The following is a 24,914-nucleotide window of genomic DNA, read 5'->3' as shown; positions in this document are numbered from 1 at the left end:
ACAACATTCAGATACTGAAGCAGACCATGTGCAAATGCAACAAGATCTGGACAATATCCATGTTTAGACTGCCACGTGGCAAGTGACAGTCGAGCCACACAAATGCCAGGCTATGACCATCATGATTACGAGACAATCTAACCACTGTTCCTTGGAATTCAATGGTGTTACCATCACTGAATTCCCCCACTATCAAAATCCTGGAGGTTACCACTGACCAGAAACTCAATTGGACTCACCACAAACACAGTGGCTACAACAGCAGGTCCGAAACTAGAATACTGCAGTGAGTAATTTGTCTTGACTCCTCAAAACCTGTCCACTATCTCCAAGGCTCAAATCAGGAGTGTGATGGAATACTCCCCACTTGCCTGGATGAGTGCAGCCCCAACAACACTCAAGAGGCTTGACACCATCCAAGACAAAGTAGCCTGCTTGATTGGAAGTATATCTAAATGCACCCAGTCCCTCCACCACTGACACTCAATAACAGCAGTGTGTACTATCTACTACAGAAATTCACCAAAGATTCTCAGATTGGACCTTCCAAAATCACAACCATTTCGATCTAGAAGGACAAGGGCTACAGATATATGGGAACATCACCACCTTCAAGTTACCCTCCAAGTCAATCACCACCCTGACTTGAAAGTGAGTCACTGTTCATTCACTATCACTGGATCAAAATTCTAGAATTCCCTTCCTAATGGCATTGTGGGTCAATGTATATCAGGTGGACTGCAGCAGTTCAAGGCAGCTCACCATCACAAGGGCAGCTAGGGAGTGGCAATAAATGCTGGCCAGCGAGCAACACCCACATCCCACAAAAAAATTCAAAGAAGTGTCAGAGGTTCTGTTAACTCAAGTGGCCAGAGTTATTTCACATAGTTCCTTGAAAGTTGTGTCACAAGTAAACAGGATGGTTAAGGCGGCTTTTGACACAGCTTGCCTTCATTGCTCAGGCCATTGATTGTATGAGTTGAGACATTATGTTTCAGTTGTACAGGATGTTGGCAAGGCCACTTTTGAAGTACTGTGTACCATTCCAGTCAGCCTGCTACACGAAGGATACAATTAAATTGGACAGGCTGCAGAAAAGATCCACAAGGATGCAGCTGGGACTGATGGTTTGAGTCATGGAGGCTGGACAGGCTGGCACATTTTCCTCCACGGAGCATAGGAGGTACAACAATGACTGTATAGAAGTTTATAAAGTCATGCGGAGCATACACAAGGTGGATAGCAAAGGTCTTTCCCATAGGATAGGGGGGTCCAAATTAAGGTGACAGGAGAAAGATTTAAAAGGGATCTTACGGTCAACTTTTCCCACAGATGGTGGTTTTTACATGTAATGAACTGCCAAAGTAATTGGCAGATGCAGGTACAATTACAACATTTTAAAGACATTTGGACAGGTATATGAATAGGAAAGGTTCAGAGGGATATGAACCAAATGCAGGCAAACAGAACTAGTTTAATGTGGGAAAATTGGTTGGCATGTCAGATTTGGACCAAGGGTCAGTTTCAATGACTATGACTACTTCAGGAGACATGGTTATTTTGCCTGAAAAGTACATCTCCATTCATTCTAGTTAGTTTGGCTAGTTGACAGTCATCAATAATACTGTTGAGAGATTAAAGATTTTGTTTTAAAAAAGTATATTCTTAATTCAGCCAACCAGAACAGACTGACAAAAAAAAGGTTCCTCACTGCACAACTGTAAGATCCAAGGGATTGCTGACACACAAGATATTGGATCAGAATTAGGTCATTCAGCCCAGAGTTTGCTCCACCATTCAATCATGGCTGATATGTTTCTCAATTCCATAACTCTTGATGCCCTTGCCAATAATAAACTTGTCTTAAAGACATTTAATGACTTTACCTTCAGTTTTCTGTGGCAATGAGTTCCACAGGTGCACCACCCTTTAGTTGAAGAAATTCAACCTTACCCCCGTTCTGAAGGGTCTTCCTTTCACTGAAGCTGGACCCTCAGCTTTTAGTCTCTCCTATTAGTTGCCCAGACTATGTAAAAACTCTTGAAATACCAAAACAGAAAATGAGAATAGAATTCTTGCATTTCTTAAGAAATAGTAGATGGGAGGAATAATTTTAAGTGGGATCAGCATAACTGACTTCTTTGCAAAACCTCTCATTGCTCAAAATTAACAAGCCCGCTATTTTGTGTTTTTGAACTGGAAGACTGTGACAGGATCAAACAATGTCAGCATGGATTAAAGTGAAAGCTGTGTCTGACAAATATGCGGGAATTATTTGATGATGTAACAAGTAGATAGGACAAACAAATGGATATAGTTTACGTGGATTTCAAGTCCCACCTAAGAGATTACCATGCCCATGGGATCAAAGGTCATGTACTGAAATGAATTGACAACTCGTTGGTAGACAGGAAACAATCACAATATATATTCATGATTTAGAGGAGAGAACTAAATGTAATACCTCCACTTTTGCAGATAACACAATGCTCAATGAGAGGGTATACTGTGAGCAGGATGCAGAGAAGCTTCAGTGGTTTAGATGTGGGTAAATATATGGGAGATGCAGAATGATGTGCATACATGTGTGGTCATCCATGTTGGTAGCAACACCAACCTGAAAGCAGAGGCGTGAGTGAATAAATGAGAGAGAGCGAGAGAGTTTGCTTAGGACTAAAGAGTATGAGGAGAAAGCAGGATAACGATACTGAGTTAGATGACCAGCCATGGTGATGTTAAATTGTGGAGCAGGTTCAAAGGGCCAACTAGAAACTACGAGCAAAAGGGGGCTATGAGCTGCATAAAGAAACCTAGCCAAGAACAGCCATTGTGCTAAACTTCAAGCAGTACCTTTGATAACCAGACCAAAGGAGAAAAAAAAAATCATGAACATCTCCAGGCAGAGTGTGAGGGAGAAAGAAACCTTAAAATATTTAGTTTGCTAAAACTGCTGTGCCCACCGAGGAATCTAGGACGCATTTTCTCTCTAAAAATATGCCATTCTGAGGAACCCACTTGTACAAGAAAATACAAGTGAACTTCAGAAGCAATGACAGCTGCTGAATTATACATCAAGCATTAAAACCAATTTCAGGAACAAGCCATATTATACCATGCAGACTTATTTCGACTCATGAATTTTTTTTGCCTCCTTTACTAGTTTCAGATATTTTCTAATCAACTTGTTCAGAGATGCTATTATACATCTCTGGAGCAGGTGCAACTCGAACCCAAGCAGACTAATCTTGAATGTTAATAATCTTCTTCTCTGTCCCTAAAGAAACTTCAAAAATAACTTGTTTTAAACAGATTAAAGGTTAATTTATTGCAAGTGTTTCATTGGTCTGTGACAATTTTATATTTAACAACTTTCATACTCCATTTTAGTTAAATAAATAAACTCCTATCTCTGAAGTTTCTTTTGTAAACTTGCACTCAACTGATTAGAAATCATAACAAACCTCACATGATACTAATAACTACAAATGAATACTAAAGTTTCAAAGGTCAATGCAGACCGCTAGCTAACTCACTCAAGTGGCTCACTCAATCCTTAACAACAAGCTACTCCGTCAATACAAACAAGCTTTCCCATTCTCAGCAACCATTTTTGGCATCTACAATTGCAACCTCACATAAGTCTCCTTGATTTTGAGATGATACTTCTAATTATACTGCAATCATCATTACTTCCTAACAGCACGGCATGGGCACTTATGATTCCAGGTTCAAAATGCTAGGGCAATTGGGATGAATCACTGCCGACATATCCTAGGTTCACAGCCCATCAAAAAAAATCCATGAAAAGCACAGACCAGGAATTGGACCTAGAAATGTAGCAGCTTGCAGACTTCCAAAACCATACCAGAAAGATTTGAAGTGCCAACCAAGGATCAGTTGCACAGCACAACCTAACACATTCGTACATGCTATTCCTTGCATGTAAAACCATTCTCTTGGAAGGAATGATTGCAGGATGTCAAAGTGATTCCCAGTCCGTATAGCATTAAAACATATCAGCACTGTAATGAAGTAAATGAAAAACATTTTTGTTGTCCCACTCTCCTAACATTAAAGCAGCTCGAAGTATCCTCAACACTACAATTAAATTGTTGGCCTAGGGTATGAGTGCTCTTTTCACTGTAGTAGAGTTTGAACGCAACTGCACAGAAAAAACACATGCTACTACTGAACCAGCGAGAAGTAACACACTAACAAACTTCAGAAATCTTCTTGCTTCCCTAACTCCACCTTTCTAAACAAAAACATCCTTCCTGGCCAAATCAAGGCAAAGCAATTTCAACTTTGAGCAGCAAAACCATACCAAGTCCTAACCCATACTCTACCTACTCAGGTACTTCAACAACAAAGTCTTCAACAGAAGTTTTACTTACTGATTCAGCCCCATCATCTTCCTTGTCTTCTACAATAAAGAAACAAAAACAATTGCTTTTGAACAGTTACTGTTTAAGATTTTTAAGAATAGTAACATTAACTTTGTTCTGAATTGTTACAGAAGTCTTAAATAAATGACAACACTGCTTTCACTGGATGATATGCACATTTTCTAATTTGCACTGTCTTCCAATAACTTGCAATGTTTCAGTCACCCTAAATAATGGATTAGAAGCAGAACCATTCTTCCTCCCTATATTTACATTTGGACAGGTCTTCCATGTTTTTGTAAAATGATTTTTTTTCCTTCAGCATACTGCATTCTAATGTACAGCATGACAGAGCCCCATCTTCAGCCATCACCAACATAAAGAGCATTGCAGTTCCCAACTCATTTGTTCATCAACTCTATTCAATAGCTCAAACCTGGCCTCAAACTTGCATGCACTCATCTCATTTATAAACAGTACAAAATGTCCAAGTAAATAACAGTGTTCAGTACCAGCATCAGAATCTTCACCATCATCTGTTTTAGCTTGTTTGTTTTCAGGATCTTCCGTGCTACTTGTTGACTGTTTCCTCTTCCTACCTGGACCACCTATAACCTTCTTCCTCTGATATAAAGCAAAAACAATTGGCAATCACATTTCAAGAACTTAAAACGTTTACCTTTGAATATCAGTTAATTATATTCAGATATTATAGCACATGTATTTTGAAATAAACAAATTTAACAATCCTAAAGCAGCTGCAAATGCATGGAGGGCATTCCCGAACAATGCAATTTATTGGAAAAGCATACCATAGCCGATCTTCCTTCCTGGAAGGGTTTTTTCTATGGCTTAGTACACATTTCATACCTCTTAATTACCCGACCAAGAAAGCCCTCAAATATCCCAGTATGAGAGATTGGCTCTCCACTTAAATAGCAGTTGCAGTACAGTGAATCAGTCTCGACAAAGTGCAATCCCTGCCCTAACAGATCCTCAAATCAATACCCAGTAATGCTCGTACACGACCATCACACATCAACTTGGCTCACATGGACCAGAGACGCAAGCTTTTGAGGAAGGGGTGTGGGCATGAGTACAGGAAGAAAAGACAGACATTCGGAGTCTTACATCAAGCCGTAACAATCAAGTATTTCACACAATGAATTACCTTAAAGACAGTCCTACCTCACTACACTACCTTAAAAAATCACTCAGATGTCCAAAAACCTACTTCTTCCTAAGATTCTCAGTAAGGCAGCTGGTTAAAAATGTGAATATTATGCTTAATGGCAAGCTATTGAGCAAAGGGAACACCTCATTTCTGGATAATAAAAAAGGGAGATGGACATTCCACTGCAAAGAAATATCCTGTAACTTGGCCATTTTGATCTTTCATTGATCATACCCACTGGCTACTGATTAAAATAAAGTGCATTGTTTAAAAAAGGTACTTACGCCTCTGTTTCGATTCTTGTCTCTCCTTCTCAGTCTGCCACCAAACGCTCTTGCCGAGCCCTGAGCTCGGAACAGGTCCATGGGGATAATGTTTGGGGAGAAGAGTGAAGGGAGATTTCTGGTGGAGGAGGCAGCATTGAAGCCTCTGCCTCCCATTGGCTCATTCCAGTGTCCAGACATCCGCCTGGAACCTCCAGGCTGCATGTAGGGGTCATTCCAGTTTGCTCTCTTATTTGGAGCCCAGTCTCTAGACCAATTCTGACCCCGTTGACTACTATATGCTCTGTTGTGGTACTGATCTCTGCGAGTCCCGTAGGAGTTGTCGTAGTGGTCATAGTGACCTCCATAGGAATCGTTATAATTAGGTCCAGAATCACCGTAACCATAGCCGTAGCCAGATCTGTACGGATCATGGTCATTCATTGAAGACCTGGAGTCATAGGACTCATAAGGTGCAAACCTGAAAGAGTTGCAGAGCAAGCAAGGAATCTAATCAGTAGCTGGAAAGGACGATGGCAAAAGCCTGCCACTCAACTGATAGCAGACTAAAAACTAAACAGGATATTTCAGGTAATCATGGCGTCTGAGGTTTTACTTCTACATCTGTAAACAATGTCTAAATTACTAAATAAAGCAGCAAAAGGTGGCTTACTGAAACCAAAAAGACAAATACACGTGTAAGTAATGGGGTGACCAGCCTGCAATCGCTCAATATCCAACTTTCCTTCATAGAAATTGGAAAACAATTCATTTGGCCAACAGCAATCTTTGGAGACAAATGGTTCACGTCAACTGTCCAATGTTCTATTCTCCACCCCAACCCCCATCACAAATGTTCATTTGCTGGATGCCATCCTCAAAAACTTAACCTAATTGCTGGAAAGAAGGGAGATTTTACAAAACAATTACAGCATTCTATAATCTGCACATCATGAAGCATACATTTTAATGCAAACAGTAATTTGACACATTCATAGTTGGAATACCCCGTATGATAAATAAAACAATTATGCCAACAATCCTAGTGGCCTTAAATTAAGACTAAGTCTTGCATCTGGCTAATCTGGCATAGAATACCACACAAAACATTAGCTATAATTTTGTTTTAAACAATGAATTGTTAGTTAAAGCCTTAAGCATTCAATTCATGCTTAATTGAGTTAATTTAAAAGTTATGTTTTAATTTCGATAAGGGTTAAAATAATGAATAAAATCAGGGTTTCTCACCATAGTGAAGAAAAGCGCGAATGTTTCTTTGGGGTTAGGCGAGGGTGGAGGGAGGAAAGAAGAAATGTGTGCCAGCCTATTTAAATTTGAAGTGTCACATCAGTCCCAAGTGCCAATTTCTTCATTTTATGTGTGCAGCATTTTACCATTTAGTGACCTTCCAGAAGATACCTGTTGTGTTGGCCTGAAGTTTTATCACACTCTAACTGAGAGAGCATGTCCAGACGTTGGTTGATCTTAGCGATGATGGAATCTGTGTTAGTGTTTTTAGGAGCATCCCAAGCTTTATTGCCAGAGTTATAGCCATAATTTCCTGAATAATTTTCTGAATTATCTTGGTTGTAATTGTAATCATAGCCATCATACCCTAACAGAAACAAAACAAAAGATCAGACATTCAGATTAGGAAAAAATTGAAATATCAAGTCAGAAGAACAGACTTTCAACCAAAGCCTGTACCACTATTCAATAAGGTCATAACTAATGCGCACAGACTTTATTTACCCACCAATCATATGCCTCAAAACAATACTAATCCCTTTTGAAGATTAGTGGTCCCAATATTCACAGCTTCGAAGGTGAAAACAGTTCTAGATTTATTTGCTTCCCAACTTTACTCAGAAATGGCCTAGATCTCATTTTAAGACTGTGTTCTAATTTATTCTGGATTCGGAGGAAATGTCAGACAGAGCACAGAAACAGGCCCTTTGCTCCACCATATCTACAAAGAACTCATTACACTAATTCAATTTACCTGTACTTGGGCCATAGCTTACTATACCCTGCCATTTTAAGTGTCCACCCAGATGCGGCTTGGGTGAAAAACGTTCGCCTTGGATCCCCTCAATAGCACTTACGCTCTCTGGTCTTAGACAACGTCCACTTATCCCAACAAATTGCTTTGTCATAAACAGAATATTCTTCAAATACCTAATTGTACAGGCATTCAAATCCATGTTATGCTATAAGCACCTTAACTCTGACAAATTAGGATCATAAAACCTGAGAGTTCAATATACAGTTGTATCAGTTAATTTTAAATCACCTCTGACCTGAGAAATGTTTTCGAAGAAAACGGATTTACAAGTCATCACACTCCTTTATGTAATTCCATTTTGGAGCACCAGCTAATTTATTTCCAACCTTCAAACAGTGGCAAGTTTAGATAAAAAGGCAAACTTAGCAATGAAATACCTAAGCAGGCAATGGGTTTGGGATGGGAATGCCATTCTCATTTCATTGCAGTATTGTTGAATATGTCAATCACAAGCAGATACTAAAATCTGACCACCAATCTCACAAAATTATCCAAAAAGTTTAAGTCTCTCAGTAGCAAAACAAATATGCCTTCCTCAAGTTCTCACGAGGGCAACTTTGTCAAGTGCAATATAAAATCTTGAGTATCACTGTGCATTAGTTTTTTGTACTACGCCATTGTACACTGGACAACTAGCCTCAAGAGACCAGACAATTAAAATGAAGGAAAACAGATGTCATTCTTGTAAGTGTGCTTAACCCTACCTATTTCCAAATGTCATTTTAGCACGTCTGATACAATGGAGTTGTTTGCTAGGCCATTTCAGAGGGCAGTTAAGAATCAACTAAACCAGATAAGGGTGGTAGATTTCCTACCTTAAAAGGACAGCAAGCTAAATAGCTTTTTACAATAATCCAGAAATATCAGTATTATAGATTATTAGCACTTTATTTCAAATTTAATTAAATGAATTTAAATACCCATAGCTACGACTGTATAATTTGATAGATCGTTCGTCCAGGTTCCAGAATTACTCATCTCATAAATAACCAATAACATAGCTTACTACTTAATTTATGTCCAATATAACAAATTTGGGCATCAACATTAATTGATTCCGACACATGCCCTCCTATTCAACCCATTATTCCTTACACAGTGAAAGTCCATAACATATTTCAAATAAACTGAATTTGCAAAGCAGAGTTCCGATGAATACTAGAAAGATGTTTTATTTAATGTTAATTTTAAAATAAGAGAAATCAGACTTTTTTCTTAAGATGGCCCAGTTGGAACTGTTACATTTTGTGAACCCCTATGTCCACGTTATAACAGACTTCCACTGTACATTTTAAAGAGCAATTCCTGACCCTATTAGCCTACAATGTCTTCCCACTTCTGGAACTTTAGTGATAAAGTGAAAGCAAATCACCTTGACCATCGTCTCCTCCCGCATTCCAAGCATCATCCTCTCCGTACTCTAAGGAAAACAGAATCAGACACTAATCATCAACTCAACTGATACTTCAATGATTTCACAAAATGCACTTCATTGTTATTTGTAAGGAAGTAAAAGCCAGAAGATCCTGGCATAATTTGTTACAATGGCAATGATGAGGTAATTCAGCTCAACATAACTAAGAAGTTAAATTGTGCACAATAAGTTAGAAAATAAACAATTCTTGCAGGTGACCCAAGGCTGACTTCTGTCAATATTCTAATCTCTTCGACTGAAGGAACTCATGCAAGCCAAATGAATACTGACAGGTGATTTGAAGCTGAAGAGATGAATTTAATAAACAGATTCATACTGTAGGGAATCTAATCTAATTTGGTGTAATATTCACCATATTCATTATATAGCTACAGATTCAACACAGCAGGAGTTGTAAACCTAATGGATTCCACCACTGCCCCTCTGCCCCAATATCCACTTTCCCAAACCAGAAATTTTACCACTTGTGCAGTACAAAGGATATACCTATTCAACCTCTCAAAATGCAAGGATTACCACATCACTGGTAAACTGATGCATTAAACACTAAAGCGAAACACATTCTGGGAGAAGGTTTAAAACTCAACATCCACAATTATTAGAAGTCATTCAGACCAAGAAACTGCAGCTGCAGGACATGTTGAAAAATAGATTATATAACCCTAACTCACCTCGAGGTAGGCATCAATTTAGCACAGAACTGTTTTAGGTTAAGGAAAGATGGAAATGAGAAGGGAAACCTTAACAATTAAAGACATTACAGAAGAATAAGCATGCAGCAATAAATCAAATGACTGTAGAGAGATATAAAACATGCAAGAATCAACTTGTTTTGTGAATTTATTGGGAGAAAAAAAATGGAAGACCATAACAGTTTCTCGCAAGCAAATGTATCTTATTTAGTCTTGTCAACACATTCCAACTACATTCAACATTAGAACAGGTTATGATGTAATTAAATAAAAACAAACAGATACATAGTTTCAATCTGAATAGCCCATTATAAGATACTACTAGCACCTATACTCCCTATCATATAAAGGAGTATATTTTTATCACACACTAACTTTAAAAAGAAAATTGAATAGATGTTTCAGTGCTACCTAATTGCAACTTACGAACAATGCATGATAATTACCCCAATGTGGAGGCATTAAGGCATATGCTTGGCAACATCCTATATATCTCAGCCAACAACAAACTTCAGAGGATTTTGCCACAGGCAAGTAGACAAATGATAGCATGTTACATCATTCCAATCCGTGCAAACTTTGTAACAAAATTCAGCCAGTATAAACGAGAAATGTTGTAATGACATTAAAAGAACAAAGTTTTGTACAGGATTACTTTTATGAAATCTCAAGAGATATAAGCAAGTACACGATTAATAACAGCATATCAGCTAAATGTGTTTCTCAAATATGCAACATATAGCACAGAAAACAAAGGACTACAGTGTATGATTTTAACAACTTCATTTTATTATCTGGAAATGACAATAAAAGAATTAGTAATGATCAATATGTTGGGACTTTTTCCAGTCATAGGAATATAGTAAAATAAGTGCTGGCGCAGCCAGTGATGACATGTCTAGAAGGCATTGGAGAGCTGCCTTCTTGAAAATCCACTATATATTTGCTGCAGGAGGACTCGCATTGCCATTGGAAAGGGAATGCCAGGAGTTTGACTCAAACACAGAAGTATCATCAACAGACTTCCAAGTCACTCACCACTCTAACTTGAAGGAGCACTTGCAGATGGTCATGCTCCCACGTATCTGCTGCCCTGGTCCTTCTTGATGGAAGTGGTTGCAGGTTTGAAACATGTTGTCGAAGGAGCCTTGGTAAATTTCTCCACTGCATCTTGTAGGTGGTACATACTGCTGCTACTGAGTGTCAGTGATGCAGAAGTGAATTTTTTTCTAGGTGGTGCCAATTAAGGAGGCTGCATGATCATGGTTGGTGTTAAGGTTTGTTGTTGTCAACATTGCACTCAATCAGGCTATTGGAGAGCATTTTATCATACTCCTTGTAGATGACAGGCAGGTTGAGTCAGGGAGAGTTGCCATCATTCATGACACTGCAAGATTCCTGACCTCTTGTCCTCACTGTATTTGTATGGCTCACCCATTTCAATTTCTCGTCAATGATAACCCTTTAATGTTGATAGTGGAGAATTCAGTGATGACAATGGTTAAGGGGTGATGGTTTGATTCTCTCTCATTGGAGAAGGTCATTGCCTGATGTTTGGGTTTCTTACCACTTGTCAGCTTAAGCCTAGATATTATCCAAGTCTTAATGCATTTAGATATTTCAGAATCGTAGTCATTATAAATGGCATTAAACACAGCACAATCGTTAGTGAAAATCCCCACTTATGACCTCATGATGGAAGAAAGGTAAATGATGAAACAAGATGAAGATGTTTGGGCAGAGGACAATATGCAGAAGAACTCCTGGAAATGTGCTCTGGAACAGAGATGACTGACCTCCAACAACCACAACTATATATTCCTTTATGCCAGACAGGATTCCAGAGTTTAATTCCTTTCACCAATTTCTGCAGACTCCAATTTTACTTGGGTTGCTCAATGCCATACTGTCAAATGCAGCCTTGACTGAAAGGCAGTTATACTTTCCTCACACCTGAATCACTCTTCTGTCCATGTTTGAACCAACACTGTAATGAGGTCAGAAGCTGAATGACACTGGCAGAATTCAAAATGGGAATCACTGCAAATACTATTGGTAATAAAGTGGTGCTTGATAGCCTGGATGATCACAGATTTGAGCGCCCAGAAGGACATTTGGTCCAATCTTTTCCACATAACCCTGCACATCATTTCTATCCAAAGAACCAGCCGATGCTTCCCTAATGCCTCGACTGAACCTGCCTCCGTCGCATTTTCAGCAATCAATCCATTCCCTCCCTGCTACTCACCTGGTGACAAGTTTTGTTTTCACTGGAACAGCTTAGCTACAGGTGCAGACATTTCTGGAACATCTTCAGTACTTCAACTGGACATTGTCAGAGATTACAGACTTCGCAGTATCCAGTGACTCCAACCATTACATCAAAAGAACCAAATTGGCTGAAGACTGGCATGTGACCCTGGGGCATGCAGAGATGGTTCATCCAATCGCTGCTTCTGGCTGACATTTACTGCACATGCTTCAGCCTTAGCTGAAGACAAGGATGTCTGTGGAAGTTCCTTTTGTCACTGAGTTGTTCAACGTCTATTATCATTCATGACTGGATGCAACAGGACTGCAGAGTTTAGATCTAATCTTTTGGATGCAGAATTACTTAGTTCCATCACTTGTTGCTTGTGCTGTTTGACACACAGGTAGCACTGTTAGGTAACTTCACCAAGTTGACCTCATTGTTAGATATGCCCGGTGTGGCTTCTCACATGCCCTCCTGCACTCTTCACTGAACATGGTTCACCCCCCTGGCTTGACGGTGATCGTAGAGTAGGGATATGAGGTTGCAAATTTTGACAGTGTTCAGTTCTGCTATTGTTAGCCCACTGTGCTTCAGAGATGGCCAGTCTCAAGTTGTTGTTCAAAGTCTGTCCAATTTAACATAGTTATTGTGTCCACACAACACAGTGTAAGGAATTATCAATGTAAGGGCGAGACTGGGTCTCTACAAGGATTGTGCAGTGGTCACTTATGAACAGATGTATCTGCAGGCAGAGTGGCAAGGATTAGGTCAAGTATGGTATTTCTTGTTACTTGATGACACCGATGAAACTTCCTCCTGATTGTAGACCACTGTGACACTACCTCCGCTGGGTTTGTCATGCTAGTAGATGGTGTCTGAGATAATGTCTGTAAGGTACAATCCTGAGTATGACTATGTCAGATTGCTTCTTGAATGGTCTGAGACAGTTCTCCCAATTCTGGCACTGGCCCACACATGTTGATAAGGGCAACTTTACATGGTTTCAAAAGGTCTGTGTTTGCCATTGTCATTTCCAGTGCTGAAGTGCAGGTGGCCCATCCGATTTTATTTTTTTTCTGAGACTTTGTAGAGATGGTTGCAACTGAACAGCTTGCTCGGCCATTTCGGAGGGCAGTTAAGTGTTTGCCATGTTGGTGTGCACCTGAAGTCACTTGTAGGTAAGACCAGGCAAGGATAACATTTCTCTTTAAAGGATGTTAGTGAACCAACTGGCTTTATTCGACAACACAGATATTACTAGACTCAACAACAAACTTAGTGTATCTGCCATGGTGGGCAACACAGACCATCGCCTCCACCTCAGTACAGCCAATATTACAAAGCAGTGGTAATACTCAATGTTATAGTGACAGAATATAACCACATATAATCTATAATCTAAGATGCACCTGTGGCAAATATTACCTTAGAAGTCATATGTACATTGCACTGCCTAGCACATGATATGCCTCCAGTTCAAGACAGAAACGGCAATACACTAATTTGGCCCCTCTATTTTCATTCTCCTGGGTAACAAGAGTCTGGAGACAGTTAGGGTGAAGGGCAAGGCTGGTCAGTGTAGAGAAATTGAGGTTTTGGTCAAGAAAGAGGAAGCATGTGTCACATTTGGACAGCAGAAATTGATTAAACCCTGAGAAGAGTTTAAAGGCAGTAGGAGTACATTTAAGCGGGAAATCAGGAGTGCAAAAAGAGGGAATGAGAAAGCTTTGGCAAATACGGTTAAGGAGAATCCAACGGGATTCTACAAATACATTTAGGACAAAAGTACAACTAGGGAGAGAATAGGGCCCCTTAAAGATCAGCAAGGCCGCCTATGTGTGGGGCCACAGAGATTGAGAAGATACTAAACAAGTATATTGCATCAATGTTTACTCTGGAGAAGGATATGGAAGGTATAGAACATGGGGAAATAAACACCAACATCTTGAAAATAGTTCATGTCGGTGGCGGTGCTGGATAGCTTAAAAGGCATTAAGGTAGGTAAATCCCCAGGATGTGATGAGGCGTACCCTAGAGCTCTGAGGGAAGCTAGGGAAGTGAAATATTTGTATCATCGATAGCCACAGATGAGGTGCTGGAAGACTGGCGGTTGGCTAATGTGGTGTCACTATTTAAGAAAGGCGGTAAGGAAAAGTCAGTGAACTACAGACCAGTGAGCCTGACATTGGCGGTGGACGGAATCCTGAGGGACAGGATTAAATGCATTTGGAAAGGTAAATACCGATTAAGGATAGAAGAAAGTAAGGACTGCAGATGCTGGAGATCAGAGCTGAAAATGTGTTGCTGGAAAAGCGCAGCAGGTCAGGAAGCATCAAAGGAGCAGGAGAATCGACGTTTTGGGCATGAGCCCTTCTTCAGGAATGAAGGGCTCATGCCCGAAACGTCGATTCTCCTGCTCCTTGGATGCTGCCTGACCTGCTGCGCTTTTCCAGCAACACATTTTCAGCACCGATTAAGGACAGTCAACATGGCTTTGTGCATGAGAAATCATGATTCACTAACGTGACTGAGTTTTTTGAATTAGTAATGCAGAGGATTGATAAGGACAGAGTGGCGAGTGTGATGTATATGGACTTCAGTAAAGCGTTTGACAAAGGTTCCTCATGGTAGACTGGGTAGCAAAGTTAGATCACATGAAATACAGGGAGAATTAACCATTTGGATACCGAACTTGCTCCAAGGTAAAAGACAGAGGGTGGGAGTGGAGGGTTGCCTTTCAGACAGGAACCTGTGCACAAGGATTGGTGAGGGATCCAATGTTTTTCATCATTTATATAAATGATTTGGATGTGAACAAAGGAGGTATGATTAGCAGATTACACCAAAATTGGAGACGTAGTAGTGAAGTGCGCCATTGGGCTGAGGAGTGCCAGATGGAATTTAATTTAGATAAATTCAAGGTGCTTCATTTTGGAAAGGCAAATCAGAGCAGACTACACACTTAATGATAAGGTCCTGGGGAGTGTTGCTGAACAAAGAGACCTTGGAGTGCAAGTTTACAGTCCCTTGAAAGTGGAGTCGCAGGTAGGACAGTGAGGGCAGCATTTGGTATGCTCACCTTTATTGGTCAGCATATGAAGTATAAGAGTTGGAAGGTCATGGTGTGGCTGTACAGGCCATTAGTTCAGCCATTTTTGGAATACTACATGCAATTCTGGTCCCTCTGCCACAGAAAGGATGCTGTAAAACTTGAGAGAGTTCAGAAAAGATTTTCAAGGATGTTGTCATGGTTGGAGGATTTGAGCTAAAGGGACCGGCTGGGTCTATTTCCCTGGACATGGTTTATAAGTGACCTAATCGAAGTTTATAAAATGAGGCATGGATAGGGTAAATAGACAGGGTCTTTTCCACACTGTGGGTGAGTCCAAAACTAGAGGGCGTAGGTTTACGGTGAGAGAGGAAGCATTTAAAAGGGGAACTTAATGAGCTGCCAGAGGAATTGGTGGAGGCTAGTACAATTACAACATTTAAAAGGCACCTGAATTGATACATAAATAGGAAGGTTTAAAGAAGGCGATAGGCCAATGCTGGCAAATGGGGCGAGACGTATTTAGGGTATCTGGTCAGCTTGCACAAGTTGGACTGAAGGGTCTGTTTCCGTGCTGTACATCTCTTTGACTCCGTGAGTGAACTCACGTGAAATCAAGCCCTCATGTTGGCAAACATTACGTAACAACAACCATTAATACAAGGCACTCGGATGCTATTTTTAAATTCATTCCCAAGGCAGATCTTAAAATAATCCGAACTAGAAGATCACATCCAATTCTGTATTCACCAAGGCAACTCCATTGAGTGTTACACAAGTTTCATTTGTGTTACAGTTCATTACAACAGGAAGCAATCACTAAGTTTTTGCAGACAACACATCCAATTGAACAAAAACAGTCTGAAAGACAATCCACATCAACCAATTACCTAATCACTATACCCAAAATATCTCTGCTCATAACATCTTATCGGAGAGATGATGAATGGCAAGAATTAGTGACCAATTACTACAATAACATTGCAGTAATTTGGCACCAATATTCCGATTTTTACCTTCCACAGTACAGCTACCTATGAAGTAAAACTGCAAAAGAGGGAAGCATTATGAAAGAATAATTGGGTGGGGGAGAACAGAAAGAGGGATGGAGAGAGCGTGGTGAGATGGGTGGAGAGAGACAGAGGGTGGTGGGGGGCAGAGGGGTGGGGAGCGTGCGAGTGAAGGGTGGGGGTGGGGACGGAGAGAAGGGGGGGTGGGGACGGAGAGAAGGGGGGGTGGGGACGGAGAGAAGGGGGGGTGGGGACGGAGAGAAGGGGGGGTGGGGACGGAGAGAAGGGGGGGTGGGGACAGAGAGAAGGGGGGGTGGGGACAGAGAGAAGGGGGGGTGGGGACAGAGAGAAGGGGGGGTGGGGACAGAGAGAAGGGGGGGTGGGGACAGAGAGAAGGGGGGGTGGGGACAGAGAGAAGGGGGGGTGGGGACAGAGAGAAGGGGGGGTGGGGACAGAGAGAAGGGGGGGTGGGGACAGAGAGAAAGGGGGGTGGGGACAGAGAGAAAGGGGGGTGGGGACAGAGAGAAAGGGGGGTGGGGACAGAGAGAAGGGGGCTGGGGGGGGTGGGGACAGAGAGAAGGGGGCTGGGAGGGGTGGGGACAGAGAGAAGGGGGCTGGGAGGGGTGGGGACAGAGAGAAGGGGGCTGGGAGGGGTGGGGACAGAGAGAAGGGGGCTGGGAGGGGTGGGGACAGAGAGAAGTGGGCTGGGAGGGGTGGGGACAGAGAGAAGGGGGCTGGGAGGGGTGGGGACAGAGAGAAGGGGGCTGGGAGGGGTGGGGACAGAGAGAAGGGGGCTGGGAGGGGTGGGGACAGAGAGAAGGGGGCTGGGGACAGAGAGAAGGGGACTGGGGGGGTGGGGACAGAGAGAAAGGGGTGGGGACAGAGAGAAGGGGGCTGGGGGGGGAAGAGAGAGAAGGGGGCTGGGGGGGTGGGGACAGAGAGAAGGGGGCTGGGGGGGTGGGGACAGAGAGAAGGGGGCTGGGGGGGGTGGGGACAGAGAGAAGGGGGCTGGGGGGGGGTGGGGACAGAGAGAAGGGGGCTGGGGGTGGGGTGGGGACAGAGAGAAGGGGGCTGGGGGGGTGGGGACAGAGAGAAGGGGGCTGGGGACAGAGAGAAGGGGGCTGGGGGGGGTGGGGACAGAGAGAAGGGGGCTGGGGGGGGTGGGGACAGAGAGAAGGGGGGTGGGGACAGAGAGAAGGGGGCTGGGGACAGAGAGAAGGGGGCTGGGGGGGGTGGGGACAGAGAGAAGGGGGCTGGGGGGGGTGGGGACAGAGAGAAGGGGGCTGGGGGTGGGGTGGGGACAGAGAGAAGGGGGCTGGGGGGGTGGGGACAGAGAGAAGGGGGCTGGGGACAGAGAGAAGGGGGCTGGGGGGGGTGGGGACAGAGAGAAGGGGGCTGGGGGGGTGGGGACAGAGAGAAGGGGGTGGGGACAGAGGGAAGGGGGCTGGGGGGGGAACAGAGAGAAGGGGGCTGGGGGGGGGTGGGGACAGAGAGAAGGGGGCTGGGGGGGTGGGGACAGAGAGAAGGGGGCTGGGGGGGGGGTGCGGACAGAGAGAAGGGGGCTGGCGGGGAAAAGAGTGGAAAGAATACATCACGCCGATTTGGGGTGTCAGATTTGTGGCGCGTGCGTGCGCGCGCGAGCTCTGGGGGCGCGCCTGGAGTAGGAGGCGGCGGCCATTTTGTGGTGATCGAGGGAATCGGGGAATAGGACATTGGAGCAAAAGGGCGGTGGGAAAAAAAAGTCCCTCGCCATCAAATCAATACACAGTATTTAATAAAACTAAATGTATAGAGGAAAAGAAAAGTCAGGAACCGATCAGAAAACACCCAATCTTCAAAACCGCCACGGAGAAGCGACAGCAAACCACGCGTGCGTCACAATTTTTATTTGACTGAATACGGATCGGTTCTATTTCTGAAGGTGCCCGTCAGTAATTACCCTACCAACCCCCCAAAAACATATCCAAGGTTGGAATAAAAGTGGATCTAAGTCGTCTGTTAAAATAATTCGACATCCCCCTGGCTGTTCGGAGGGTGATTGATATCATCACCAGCCAATGGTAGATGTCTCCAACAGCAGCTAGACCAATTCGTGAAACCTGGATGGGAGGGACCACCGTGGCAATGCTGCGGTTTTACTAATCGTGGAAAAAAAGGGGTAGAAACAAACACCTAACGACGGGGGCGCCAAGGGAGAAAATCGGGCTTTCAATAGTAAGGGGTCTTATTTTGGAGGGGGGAGGGGGGGGGGAAGGTGGATTGAAAAAGAAGGAATTTGTCGATTTTCACCAAGCGCGAAAATGCTGATAAGGCAGGTGGAGGCGTGAGTGCAAAAAGAAACGAAAGCCAGATTGTCACCCACCTCCGTAGCGACCGTCCATTGTGGTCCGGCTTCAGAAAGAAAACGGTCAGGCCCTTGGCGACGTCAAACGCGTGGAGTCACGTGGGATGAAGGCGTCGTCACGTCGCAGCGTCTGCAACCCGTGAGAGACGTCACGCTGCAGCGTCATGTGCCGGCCACTGTGACGTATATGTTGCTTTTCCACCTTCGTCCTTCATCATTGGTGGTGTAGCGGGTTAATGTTTATACTGCTGGAGGTGCAGGGTCCAACTGTAGTTTCAAATCTCCCATTTGCCCTTGACAGGTGCTAAACGTTTCCCTTGTTTCATCCAGTCTCCTTTCCTAAACCGAGCATACCTGGGTTCAAGTCTGACTTCAGGAGAAACTGAGGACTGCAAAGGTTGGAGATCAGACTCGAAAAATGCGGCGCTGGAAAAGCACAGTAGGTCAGGTAGCATCCGAGGAGCGGGACAATCGACGTTTGGGGCGTAAGCTCTTCATCAGAAATGTGATGCTACCAGACCTGCTGTGCTTTCCAGCGCCACACTTTCCGACTCTACCCTACTCCAGAGGTGTGTTACAGATTGATTGGGAAAATATGTAAATCTAAGAACTGTTTCTCTCAGAAGGTCGTTTACCTTTGGAACTCACTGCTGCAAAGTACTATACATTTAGATTCAGAGATATACACAGACAGATTCTTGGTCAATAGAGGAATCAACAGTTATGCATGAAAATGTACAGCTCCACCATAATCCTCCTGAATGGTAGGGACCAGGCTCAAGGAGTTGGACAGTCCAACATAGTGAAGAACAGATATTGTTGGATAAATTCAGCAGGTGTGGCACCCCATTTTCCAGCCCTAGGTCCATATTATGGTACTTAAAATGACCATCTCGATATGCCTTAAATGTCGAGAGATTCTGCCTCAACCTCTCCAGAAGTTCTAGTCTTCCTAGCAGAAGGATGTTGTGAAACTTGAAAGGGTTCAGAAAAGATTTACAAGGATGTTGTGAGGGTTAGAGGGTTTGAGATATAGGAAGAAGCTGAATAGGCTGGGGCTGTTTTCCCTGGAGTGTCGGAGGCTGTTTTCCCTGGAGTGTCGGAGGCTAAGGAGTGATCTTATATAAGTTTATAAAACCATGAGGGCATAGATAGGATAAATAGACAAGGTCTTTTCCCTGGAGTGGGCAAGTCCAGAACTAGAAGGCATAGGTTTCGGGTAAGAGGGGAAAGATATAAAAGGGAACTAAGGGGCAACTTTTTCACACGGAGGACCGTCTGTGTATAAGATGAGCTGCCAGAGGAAGTGGTGGAGGCTGGTACAATTACAACATTTAAAAGGATTGCTACATGAATAGGAAAGGTTTAGAGGGACATGAGCCAAATGCTGGCAAGTGGGATTAGATTAGGTTGGGATATCTGGTCGGCATGAACGAGTTGAACCGAAGGGTCTGTTTCCATGCTGTACGTATCAATGAATCTAAGTGAAGAAGGGAGTCAGGATTTGAAACATTAACTCAGTTTTCTCTTCACTGCCATTGCCAGATCTGTTGAATTTCTCAAGTAAGTTCTGCTTTTGATTTGTTTTAGAGTCATAGAATGTTAAAGCACGGGGTAAAAGGCCCATTGTGTCTGGTCCAGATATCAAGAATCTATGGTGTTTCATCACATTTTCCAGCTCTAGGTCCACATTATGGTGCTTCAAAAGATAATCTAAATACTTCTTAAATGTCTTAAAGATTCCTGCCTCAACCACCCCTTTCTGACGAAGGGTAATTCTGAAGAGGTGTCATACCATACCCAATAATAACTCTGTTTCTTGCTCCATAGAATGTTGCCAGATCTGCTAAACTTCTTCAGTATTTTCCTATTACTTCTTATTAGGCTGTTCTGTAAAAATGACGGATTACTTTTTTACCAGTCCAAGTTGGATGTTTGTGTCCCAACTGCCCCTAAAGGTCTATCATAAAACCTATACAAATTGTCTTTTGATTAATATGATACTTGACACCCCCCAGGACCAAAGATGAATTTCTTCCACTAGTAGAGTTACTGCAGATCCCGAAATGATTAAATGGCCACATAGTAGATCTGATCTGCATGCCTGACTCTGGCATGTTGTTTGATGAAGCATGGAGTTAGATGAACTGGGATTGCCCAGGTTTTCACATGGTCTCTGCATTTGGCCTGGCGTGAGCCTGCCAGTCACACTAACAATAGCAATCAATGCTTGCTGGAAGTACTGCCGTGAAGATCTCCTCAATCTAGATTCGGTATTCGATGTGTATATGATTGACTGCATCCCACTCCATGTTCACCACCACATCAGCACCAGACCAACCTGGAATGAGGCTTGAGAAAGCCATCTGACAGCTGGGAGCAACAGGGCCACTGATGGAGACGGAATACCCACTGCATTATTGAAAGGCTGTGTGCCACCAATTTGCAAAAAAAACTACAGTGCAGGAAGAGGCCATTTAGCTACTGTATCTGCAGCAGCTCTCTGAATCAGCAGTTCACCTGCAATTTCGCAGCCTTTCTCCAATAACAATAGCCTTCAAGTTCTTCTTTCTTAGACGACATTGCTTGTACTACACTAGTAATAATAACTTTTGCCTTTTAATCCAATAAACCATATATTTCATAAAATGTTTTGAAAATCCATTTCTTTAAAATTTTATAAATTCTTAAAAGCATAGACAGAGTAGATGCTCAAAGGTAGTTAATCCTAGCTATGCGATCTGTATTCGGGGGACACAATTGAGAAAAAAAAGCCATTTTAAACTTATAGGATGGGACCCTTTTGAATTCCCTATCTCTGAAGCTGGTGGGCATTCAGGCATTTAAAATCAAGAGAGAGACTGATACATTTTCACTTATTAAATAGTATAAAATGATGTGGGGATAGCACAGGATTATGGTATTGAAGTCAATTATCAGTTTTCATTGAAAATGGTGGAGCAAGCTTGAGGGGCAGAATGGCTTACCCCTGCTCCCATGGTCCTAGTTTCAGAGAGAGAATACATCTGTTGATGGGGTTTTACTTCATACAAAGTTGAGAAATTAGAAATGCTGTTTCACAAATAAATTTAGGAGCAGGCCTTCGAGTTTGCTCCACTGTTTGATAAAATCATGTTATTTGTGATCTTAATTCCATTTTCCTTTGACTCTTGTTAGTCAAGAAACTATTAACTTCTGCCTTGAAAATTTTCAATGACCTGCCTCCATCAGGAGGCCAAAATGACACAGCCCTCACAGAAGAAAATTCTCCTCATCTCGTCAAATGAGTAACCCTACTTTTAAACTGTGTTCCCAAGTTCTGGTCTCCTCCATAAGGAGAAACATCCTGTCTGCATCCAACCTATCGCCTTCTTGGGATGTTATAGGTTTCAATAAGATCACACCTCATTCTTCTCAACTCTGATGTGTCCAACCTTCATAAGATACCAATCCCATTCCAGCTATCAATCAGTTTTCTCTTGACTAAGACCAAACATAAGAAAAGGTCAGCGAACAAGAAATAAATGGAATTCTGAGAGTGGCAATTAACACTAGATAGCAGGAAAATTGACAGTTCACCTTGTGGTTGATTGTTTTAAAATCAAGCTAAATTAAATTTTGTTCAAACTATGCCTTGTCTGCAGGTTTGTGCTACCTGAAATAATAATTGCTGAAAGACAAGCAGTCAAAGCTTTTGAAAAAGGGGTAGCGGAGATTGCCAATCGGTGCATTCCCCTGGCAACAGCTGTGAGAAAGCGAGGACTTGCAGATGCTGGAGAGTCAGAGTCGAAAAGTGTGGCACTGGAAAATCACATTAGGTCAGGCAGCATCCTAGGAGCAGGAGATTCGACATTTTGGGCATAAGCTCTTCATCAGCCTGAAATATCAACTCTCCTGCTCCCCAGATCCTGCCTGACCTGCTGTGCTTTTCCAGCACCACACTTTTCGACCATGGCAATAGCTAACCAGGTAGGCTCCACTTGCCTGGTCTGAGAACTAAGATTGACAATCTTGACAGTGAACAATATCTGCTCCATCACCATGCCAATGATGGCTCAACCTAGACCCTGGATAGCTCAGTTGGTAGGGCATCAGATTTTTAACTTGAGTGTCTACAGTTCAAGTCCTTTTCTGAGAATGATAGGCTATGTAGAAGATTGTGCTCCTTGCAGGCTCCAGGCCTTAGGGCTTTGAGTTCTAGGGTTACCTGGATATTATCTGGGAAACATTGGCAGAAGTGACGTTATGGAAAGTTGTTGGTGTGGTACATACAGGCGAGTTTCTAAATCAAAAAAAATGATGGCCCAACCAGCACTTTTTGAATGCTTTATAAGTGAGCGTCACTGTCTCCAACCTTGTCTCTTGTGTCATAAGCCTGATGATTGCAAGACAAAAAGCTTCAAATTCCTTCCTCTTTTTAGCCATATGGGTTGAGGGATAAATATTAGCTAGAAATTGGGAAAAGGTCCCTTGTTCCTTATCAAAATAACGACATGGAATCATTACATTCACCTGAAAAAGCACACGGGTCCTAAATGATTTAATATCTCATAGTACTGCTGACATCACACTATCCAGTAGATATTTTGTGCTCACATTCAAGCGTGGATTTCAACTCAGAACCACACAGTGACGAGGTCCTTTAGCTGTTTTCCATTTACACTGGCATATTTTGTAAAATTTCCCGAAGTCCGCAAGGCAGAAAGCTTTACGAAAATATTTGTTCTTTTAGTCCCCCCAACGACACTCAGACCTGTACTACGAGTATCAGGATATTTATGCTGTTTATAACTTGGATTGGGAGGGGAAGAAGGGAAACTTCACGAATGACAAAATCCATGTGGAAAAGAAAAGGATTGTCCAACAACAAAAAGTTTGGGGCGTGGCACTGCTCCAATACTCCCTGGTCCGAAAGCCCTATTGTTTGGAGTAAAAACAATGACTGCAGATGCTGGAAACCAGATTCTGGATCAGTGGTGCTGGAAGAGCACAGCAATTCAGGCAGCATCCGAAGACAGGCAAAATCGACGTTTCGGGCAAAAGCCCTTCATCAGGAATAAAGGCAGCGAGCCTGAAGCATGGAGAGATAAGCTAGAGGAGGGTGGGGGTGGGGAGAGAGTGGCATAGAGTACAATAGGTCAGTGGGGAAGGAGATGAAGGTGATAGGTCAGGGAGGAGAGGGTGGAGTGGATAGGTGGAAAAGGAGCTGGGCAGGTCGGACAAGTCCGGACAGGTCAGGGGATCGAGTTGCTGGAGGTTAGAAGCTAGGATGAGGTGGGGGAAGGGGAAATGAGGAAACTGTTGAAATCCACATTGATGCCCTGGGGTTGAAGTGTTCCGAGGCGGAAGATGAGGCGTTCTTCCTCCAGGCGTCTGGTGGTGAGGGAGCGGCGGTGGAGGAGGCCCAGCACCTCCATATCCTCGGCAGAGTGGGAGGGGGAGTTGAAATGTTGAGCCACTGGGTGATTTGGTTGATTGGTGCGGGTGTCTCGGAGATGTTCCCTAAAGCGCTCTGCTAGGAGGCGCCCAGTCTCCCCAATGTAGAGGAGACCGCATCGGGAGCAACGGATACAATAGATGATATTAGTGGATGTGCAGGTAAAACTTTGATGGATGTGGAAAGCTCCTTTGGGGCCTTGGATAGAGGTAAGGGAGGAGGTGTGGGCGCAGGTTTTACAGTTCCTGCGGTGGCAGGGGAAAGTGCCAGGATGGGAGGGTGGGTCGTAGGGGGGCGTGGACCTGACCAGGTAGTCACGGAGGGAACGGTCTTTGCGGAAGGCGGAGAGGGGTGGGGAGGGAAATATATCCCTGGTGGTGGGGTCTGTTTGGAGGTGGCGGAAATGTCGGCGGATGATTTGGTTTATGCGAAGGTTGGTAGGGTGGAAGGTGAGCACCAGGGGCGTTCTGTCCTTGTTGCGGTTGGAGGGGTTGGGTCTGAGGCGGAGGTGCGGGATGTGGATGAGATGCGTTGGAGGGCATCTTTAACCACGTGGGAAGGGAAATTGCAGTCTCTAAAGAAGGAGGCCATCTGGTGTGTTCTATTGTTTGGAGTCCCCACTGTTCTGAGACCCCCTTGGTCTGAATACCGTTAAGATCTCCATTGCTCTGAGAACGCCCTGATCTGTGTCCCTTGTGGATACCTCACTGTCTGTCTCTTCCCTGCCCTAAGCAAGCCGTCTACTGTACCCCCATTGCTTTTAGCTCCCCTTACTGAATCTTATTAACTATCCCGCCCCAAAAACT

At 43.3% G+C, this 24,914-nt stretch overlaps 1 protein-coding gene across 5 annotated transcripts in view; it reads right to left on the bottom strand.

Annotated features, from left to right (window-relative positions):
• LOC122552188 (A-kinase anchor protein 8-like) overlaps positions 1-18,780 on the bottom strand; it is a 33,197-nt gene extending 14,417 nt beyond the window's left edge. Inside the window, exons 1-6 of one of the 5 annotated variants that reach the window (XM_043694783.2) lie at positions 18,690-18,764; positions 9,260-9,307; positions 7,242-7,437; positions 5,844-6,303; positions 4,898-5,009; positions 4,395-4,423 (exon numbers count right to left, since the gene is read on the bottom strand). In XM_043694783.2, the coding sequence (XP_043550718.2) occupies positions 4,395-4,423; positions 4,898-5,009; positions 5,844-6,303; positions 7,242-7,437; positions 9,260-9,307; positions 18,690-18,708 (864 nt within the window). In that variant the 5' untranslated portion in view covers positions 18,709-18,764. Of the gene's footprint in view, positions 1-4,394; positions 4,424-4,897; positions 5,010-5,843; positions 6,305-6,495; positions 6,720-7,070; positions 7,215-7,241; positions 7,438-9,259; positions 9,308-18,689 lie in introns of those variants that run through there. The other 4 variants (XM_087983225.1, XM_043694784.2, XM_087983227.1 and 1 more) reach the window with 4 other exon arrangements.
• Positions 18,781-24,914: the final 6,134 nt, after the last annotated feature.

Source organism: Chiloscyllium plagiosum, unplaced genomic scaffold (genome assembly GCF_037043375.1).
Source record: "Chiloscyllium plagiosum isolate Xiang-an unplaced genomic scaffold, Cpla_swu_hap1 HiC_scaffold_45, whole genome shotgun sequence".
NCBI classification, from domain to species: domain Eukaryota; kingdom Metazoa; phylum Chordata; class Chondrichthyes; order Orectolobiformes; family Hemiscylliidae; genus Chiloscyllium; species Chiloscyllium plagiosum.
This window is presented reverse-complemented; position numbering and strand designations above follow the sequence as displayed.